The 7,368-nt window shown below is 56.0% G+C and overlaps 1 protein-coding gene across 1 annotated transcript in view; it reads left to right on the forward strand.

Moving 5' to 3' along the window:
* The first annotated feature begins 2,226 nt into the window (after window positions 1-2,226).
* PEPD (peptidase D) overlaps window positions 2,227-7,368 on the forward strand; it is a 156,096-nt gene continuing 150,954 nt past the window's right edge. Inside the window, exon 1 of the mRNA XM_069739227.1 lies at window positions 2,227-2,297. Within this exon, the coding sequence (XP_069595328.1) occupies window positions 2,281-2,297 (17 nt within the window). The 5' untranslated portion in view covers window positions 2,227-2,280. The remainder of the gene's footprint in view (window positions 2,298-7,368) is intronic.

Below are 7,368 nucleotides of genomic sequence, written 5' to 3' on the forward strand. Positions count from 1 at the left end.
CCCCCAACATCATTTGCAGTCCCCATCACCCCCACATCATCATTTGCAGTCTCCATCACCCCCACATCATTTGCAGTTCCCATCACCCCCACATCATTTGCAGTCCCCATCACCCCCACATCATTTGCAGTCCCCATCACCCCCACATCATCATTTGCAGTCCCCCAACATCATTTGCAGTCCCCATCACCCCCACATCATCATTTGCAGTCTCCATCACCCCCACATCATTTGCAGTCTCCATCACCCCCACATCATTTGCAGTTCCCATCACCCCCACATCATTTGCAGTCCCCATCACCCCCACATCATCATTTGCAGTCCCCCCACATCATTTGCAGTTGCCATCACCCCCACATCATCATTTGCAGTCCCCATCACCCCCACATCATCATTTGCAGTCCCCCAACATCATTTGCAGTCCCCATCACCCCCACATCATCATTTGCAGTCCCCCAACATCATTTGCAGTCCCCATCACCCCCACATCATCATTTGCAGTCTCCATCACCCCCACATCATTTGCAGTCCCCATCACCCCCACATCATTTGCAGTCCCCATCACCCCCACATCATCATTTGCAGTCCCCCAACATCATTTGCAGTCCCCATCACCCCCACATCATCATTTGCAGTCCCCCAACATCATTTGCAGTCCCCATCACCCCCACATCATCATTTGCAGTCTCCATCACCCCACATCATTTGCAGTCTCCATCACCCCCACATCATTTGCAGTTCCCATCACCCCCACATCATTTGCAGTCCCCATCACCCCCACATCATTTGCAGTCCCCCTCACCCCCACATCATCATTTGCAGTCCCCCAACATCATTTGCAGTCCCCATCACCCCCACATCATCATTTGCAGTCTCCATCACCCCCACATCATTTGCAGTCCCCATCACCCCCACATCATTTGCAGTCCCCATCACCCCCACATCATCATTTGCAGTCCCCCAACATCATTTGCAGTCCCCATCACCCCCACATCATCATTTGCAGTCCCCCAACATCATTTGCAGTCCCCATCACCCCCACATCATCATTTGCAGTCTCCATCACCCCCACATCATTTGCAGTCTCCATCACCCCCACATCATTTGCAGTTCCCATCACCCCCACATCATTTGCAGTTCCCATCACCCCCACATCATTTGCAGTCCCCATCACCCCACATCATCATTTGCAGTCCCCCAACATCATTTGCAGTCCCCATCCCCCACACATCATCATTTGCAGTCCCCATAACCCCCACATCATTTGCAGTCCCCATCACCCCCACATCATTTGCAGTCCCCCAACATCATTTGCAGTCCCCATCACCCCCACATCATTTGCAGTCCCCATCACCCCCACATCATCATTTGCAGTCCCCATCACCCCCACATCATCATTTGCAGTCCCCATCATCCCCACATCATTTGCAGTTCCCATCACCCCCACATCATCATTTGCAGTCCCCCCACATCATTTGCAGTCCCCATCACCCCCACATCATCATTTGCAGTCCCCTATCCCCCCTTCACTTCATCTGCAGTCCCCCTTACTTCATTTGCAGCCCCAATCATTTCATGTGTAGTACCCCCTCAAATACACTTTATCATTTGCAGCCCCCTATTATTTCATCATGTACAGTACTCCCTAAAACACACCCCATCATCTGCAGTCTCACTCCCCCCCACCTCACCTCACCTATTAAAAAAACAAAAATGTTTTTTATACTTACCTCAGTCGTTCCCGGGGTGTCTAGTGTTTCCAGCAGTGAAGCAGCAGCTAGAATGTATGGGCTGCTGAGAGGACCTGACAGGAGCCCCTACATTCTAGCACATTCACCACTGAGACGGCTAGAATGTATGGGCTGTAGTCAGGACCTGCAGGGAGCCCATACATTCTAGCCACAGCCGAGCAGGAGCTGTGCAGCCGACTAGGTGAGACGGCCGTGCACAGCTCCAAAAAGGCTCCCGGGCCCCAGCGCCGCAGTGCACAGTATTTTACTGCATGATGGGGCCCGATCAGTAGAAGCACAACAGTGGGGCCCCGGATCTGCGGGCCCCTCTGTGTACTGCTGCTGACCGGGCCCCATACAGCAGTAATGGCTGTAATGCCCTGATGGCGGCCCTGATTTCTATTGACCAGTGATGTTCAGGGCACAGTTGCTAGGAGACGGCAGAAGCGAGGCTTGGCCCTCACGGCTCCGCCCCCTCTGTGTCAGCGCTCAGCTGGTAGAGTCATGTGACAGCGTCAGGTCACGTGACAGGCAAAGTCCTGACGGCGACATGGCAGCAGCTGAGGGGTGAGTGTCTGTGTCGCGCGCGGCACCGTCTGACAGAAATGTCGCAGCTATTTTACCGACACTTATTTTATTCCTGCAGAACATTAGAGAGAGAAAACTCACAGTCCCTGCCCGCTGGTTCAACAGAAACTGTATGCTGGGACTTACAGTGCTTCAGTATTAGTATAATGCTTGCTGATAGTCATACTGCTGTGTATGCTGGGACTTGTAGTCCCACATAATATTACAGGCTGTGTCCCTGCAGGCCTGCTGGTCCTTGTAGTCCTTCTGTATATGGTATAGACTACCTGTCTGGGCTCATAGTTGCAGGAAGCTGAGGTATGAGGGGCTGTTTGATGGATGTCGCCCACTGTCCCAGCCCCACTACCCCTGACTATGCGCCTGTATACGGCCGGGGGAGCACGGCTGCAGGACGGCTCTGTGTACCTGCGGAGTCAGCGAGTGTGGAGAACTGAACTTTGAGATGAGATTGCAGTGAGAGGAGATAGCGAGCAGAGGGTTAATCGCCGAGATCACCCCTCTGTATGCACGCTGCCCCCATTTCCTCGTCAGTGATGTCGCCCCCCACTTTCCCAGCCCGGACGCTGCCCCCCACTTCTCCGGCACGGACGCTGCCCCCCACTTCTCTGCACGGACGCTGCCCCCCACTTCTCCGGCACGGACGCTGCCCCCCACTTCTCCGGCACGGACGCTGCCCCCCACTTCTCTGCACGGACGCTGCCCCCCACTTCTCTGCACGGACGCTGCCCCCCACTTCTCCGGCACGGACGCTGCCCCCCACTTCTCTGCACGGACGCTGCCCCCCACTTCTCCGGCACGGACGCTGCCCCCCACTTCTCCGGCACGGACGCTGCCCCCCACTTCTCTGCACGGACGCTGCCCCCCACTTCTCTGCACGGACGCTGCCCCCCACTTCTCCGGCACGGACGCTGCCCCCCACTTCTCTGCACGGACGCTGCCCCCCACTTCTCTGGCACGGACGCTGCCCCCCACTTCTCTGGCACGGACGCTGCCCCCCACTTCCCCGGCAAAGACGCTGCCCCCCACTTCCCCGGCAAAGACGCTGCCCCGCACTTCTCTGGCACGGACGCTGCCCCCCACTTCTCTGACATGGACGCTGCCCCCCACTTCTCTGACATGGACGCTGCCCCCCACTTCTCCGGCACGGACGCTGCCCCTCACTTCCCTGACACGGACGCTGCCCCCATTTCCTCGTCACTGAGCTTGCTCCCCACTTTCCCAGCCCAGTCACTGCCCCCCACTTCTCCGGCACGGACGCTGCCCCCCACTTCCCTGACACGGACGCTGCCCCCCACTTCCCTGACACGGACGCTGCCCCCATTTCCTCGTCATTGAGGCTGCCCCCCACTTTCCCAGCCCAGTCACTGCCCCCCCCCACTTCTCCGGCACGGACGCTGCCCCCCACTTCCCTCACACCGACGCTGCCCCCATTTCCTCGTCACTGAGGTTGCCCCCCACTTTCCCAGCCCAGTAACTGCCCCTCACTTCTCCTGCACGGACGCTGCCCCCCACTTCCCTGACACGGACGCTGCCCCCCACTTCTCCGGCATGGACGCTGCCCCCCACTTCCCTGACACGGACGCTGCCCCCCACTTCTCCGGCATGGACGCTGCCCCCCACTTCCCTGACACGGACGCTACCCCCATTTCCTCGTCACTGAGGTTGCCCCCCACTTTCCCAGCCCAGTCACTGCCCCCCACTTCCCCGGCACGGACGCTGCCCCCCACTTCTCCGGCACGGACGCTGCCCCCCCACTTCTTTGGCACGGACGCTGCCCCCCCCCCCCCCCCACTTCCCTGGCATGGACGCTGCCCCCCACTTCCCCAGCACGGACGCTGCCCCCCACTTCCCTGATACAGATGCTGCCCCCCACTTCCCCGGCACAGACACTGACTCCACTTCCCTGGCATGGACGCTTCCCTTCATTTCCTTGGCAGAGACACTTCCCCATCTCCCCTGTTAAGGCGCTCCCCCCTAGCAGGCATTGTGCCCCCTGTACAGACCCTGTCCCCATTTGTTTACTTGTGTTTACTGGAGACAGGACCACAAAGTATTGTCACACAGACCAGAAAGAGGAATTGACCGAAAGGCGTCAATTTGTGGTAGAACTTCTCATACTGGAACAACTACAATTCCCAGCATGTCCTGCGAGCTCTTGTGGAGCCACAACTCCCAGCATGTCCTGCGAGCTCTTGTGGAGCCACAACTCCCAGCATGTCCTGCGAGCTCTTGTGGAGCCACAACTCCCAGCATGTCCTGCGAGCTCTTGTGGAGCCACAACTCCCAGCATGTCCTGCGAGCTCTTGTGGAGCCACAACTCCCAGCATGTCCTGCGAGCTCTTGTGGAGCCACAACTCCCAGCATGTCCTGCGAGCTCTTGTGGAGCCACAACTCCCAGCATGTCCTGCGAGCTCACGTGGAGGTACAACTGCCAGCATGTCCTGCGAGCTCTTGTGGAGCCACAACTCCCAGCATGTCCTGCGAGCTCTTGTGGAGCCACAACTCCCAGCATGTCCTGCGAGCTCTCGTGGAGCCGCAACTCCCAGCATGTCCTGCGAGCTCTCGTGGAGGTACAACTGCCAGCATGTCCTGCGAGCTCTTGTGGAGCCACAACTCCCAGCATGTCCTGCGAGCTCTTGTGGAGCCACAACTCCCAGCATGTCCTGCGAGCTCTCGTGGAGCCGCAACTCCCAGCATGTCCTGCGAGCTCTCGTGGAGGTACAACTCCCAGCATGTCCTGCGAGCTCTCGTGGAGGTACAACTCCCAGCATGTCCTGCGAGCTCTCGTGGAGGTACAACTCCCAGCATGTCCTGCGAGCTCTCGTGGAGGTACAACTCCCAGCATGTCCTGCGAGCTCTCGTGGAGCCACAACTCCCAGCATGTCCTGCGAGCTCTCGTGGAGCCGCAACTCCCAGCATGTCCTGCGAGCTCTCGTGGAGCCACAACTCCCAGCATGTCCTGCGAGCTCTTGTGGAGCCGCAACTCCCAGCATGTCCTGCGAGCTCTCGTGGAGGTACAACTCCCAGCATGTCCTGCGAGCTCTTGTGGAGCCGCAACTCCCAGCATGTCCTGCGAGCTCTTGTGGAGCCACAACTCCCAGCATGTCCTGCGAGCTCTCGTGGAGCCGCAACTCCCAGCATGTCCTGCGAGCTCTCGTGGAGGTACAACTCCCAGCATGTCCTGCGAGCTCTCGTGGAGGTACAACTCCCAGCATGTCCTGCGAGCTCTCGTGGAGGTACAACTCCCAGCATGTCCTGCGAGCTCTCGTGGAGCCACAACTCCCAGCATGTCCTGCGAGCTCTTGTGGAGCCGCAACTCCCAGCATGTCCTGCGAGCTCTCGTGGAGCCGCAACTCCCAGCATGTCCTGCGAGCTCTTGTGGAGCCGCAACTCCCAGCATGTCCTGCGAGCTCTCGTGGAGGTACAACTCCCAGCATGTCCTGCGATCTCTTCTTGAGCCGCAACTCCCAGCATGTCCTGCGAGCTCTTGTGGAGCCGCAACTCCCAGCATGTCCTGCGAGCTCTCGTGGAGGTACAACTCCCAGAATGTCCTGCGAGCTCTCGTGGAGGTACAACTCCCAGCATGTCCTGCGAGCTCTTGTGGAGCCACAACTCCCAGAATGTCCTGCGAGCTCTCGTGGAGCCGCAACTCCCAGCATGTCCTGCGATCTCTTCTTGAGCCGCAACTCCCAGCATGTCCTGCGAGCTCTTGTGGAGCCACTATCTTGTGGAGTACTATTCCGAATGTGGCCTTGTTACTGGGTACACAACTACAACTCCCAGTAATCTCCACCAGCTGCTGGGGCTGTATCATTAGACCAGTCCATAGAGAACATTTCCCTCATTCCTCGGTACCGTGCAGCTTACCCCAATGTCTTCTTCAGAGTACGGTGCTTCGCTGCTGCAGATTCTTCTCGGCGGCAGCAGAAGTGTTAGGGATGTTTTTTTTCAATAAGTGACTAATTGAATTGCTTTGTGCAAATCAATAAATGTGGAAAATGCCAATGTGCCGTCTTTATTGCCTGAATTGTGCTGCGCGAGCATTAAGACGTCTCCGCTCCTCCATAAAGATGCCGGCTTTTTTCTACAGCTGCTGTAGTAATTCTCTGCTAATCGCATCTTGCTGACCCCAAGTTATTTTATCTCATTGCTTTTTTAATATGTTTAATTCTTAAAGAAACATTAATGAAAAATGATTTATGACAAATCTGCTCATTATGCAGTAAAGTAGATCTGGAAAGTAAGATGAACCCCTTTATATTATGTGCTGGGGGGGGGGGGGGGCTGTCCCAGTATCCTGATGACAAGATTCACTATGAAGCATCACATAAGACATCTGTGTCCTGGAGCGACCCTCGCCTAGATAATGCATATATGGACACTCACGTAACCCACACTGACGCGACCTGTGTAAAAAGCCCGAGTCTGCAACTTCCGCGCGGTTTGTAATGTTCCTACATTTCACAGCGGGGAGCACTGTGTTCCTGTAATGAAGCTAGAGACATGACCTCTGCCTGACTGCAGACGGGGACCACATCGCAGAAAGTGTCGGTTCAACTTCCACCATAAGAGAATTGCAGAAAGAGCAATTCCTCAATGTTTATTTCTCAGCATTTTCACCCTTTTTTTTTTTGCTGCCTGGATGTTTCGCCTCTACGGTAGTATTCACACAGGAATCTATCGCAGCAGACATCGGGAGCACGTTTTATCCCTTTGCATTGTCAAAAAAAAGTGAATTTTGCAATCAACATTGACAGAATAAATTGACACTTTGCAAATCTTAAACCCTCAGCTCCTGCGCCGTAGCCCAAATTAATAGGTGCAGAAATGGTGCAGCGACAAAAGCTTATCATGGGAACGTAGCCCTATGTGGACCCTGTAGCTCCACAGTGTAAGGCCCCCAACAAACAGCTTCCTAAATCTGAGTGTGACTCTGCAGGATAGGAGTGGAGATACAGATTCGGTATGGATTTTTTTTTCATTTTATTCAGTTTAAAGGGATTAAACACTTCTGGTTGGTAAAACGCCCTTCCGGATGGGTTTCCCGGTG

This window comes from Ranitomeya imitator, chromosome 9, assembly GCF_032444005.1.
Source record: "Ranitomeya imitator isolate aRanImi1 chromosome 9, aRanImi1.pri, whole genome shotgun sequence".
NCBI classification, from domain to species: domain Eukaryota; kingdom Metazoa; phylum Chordata; class Amphibia; order Anura; family Dendrobatidae; genus Ranitomeya; species Ranitomeya imitator.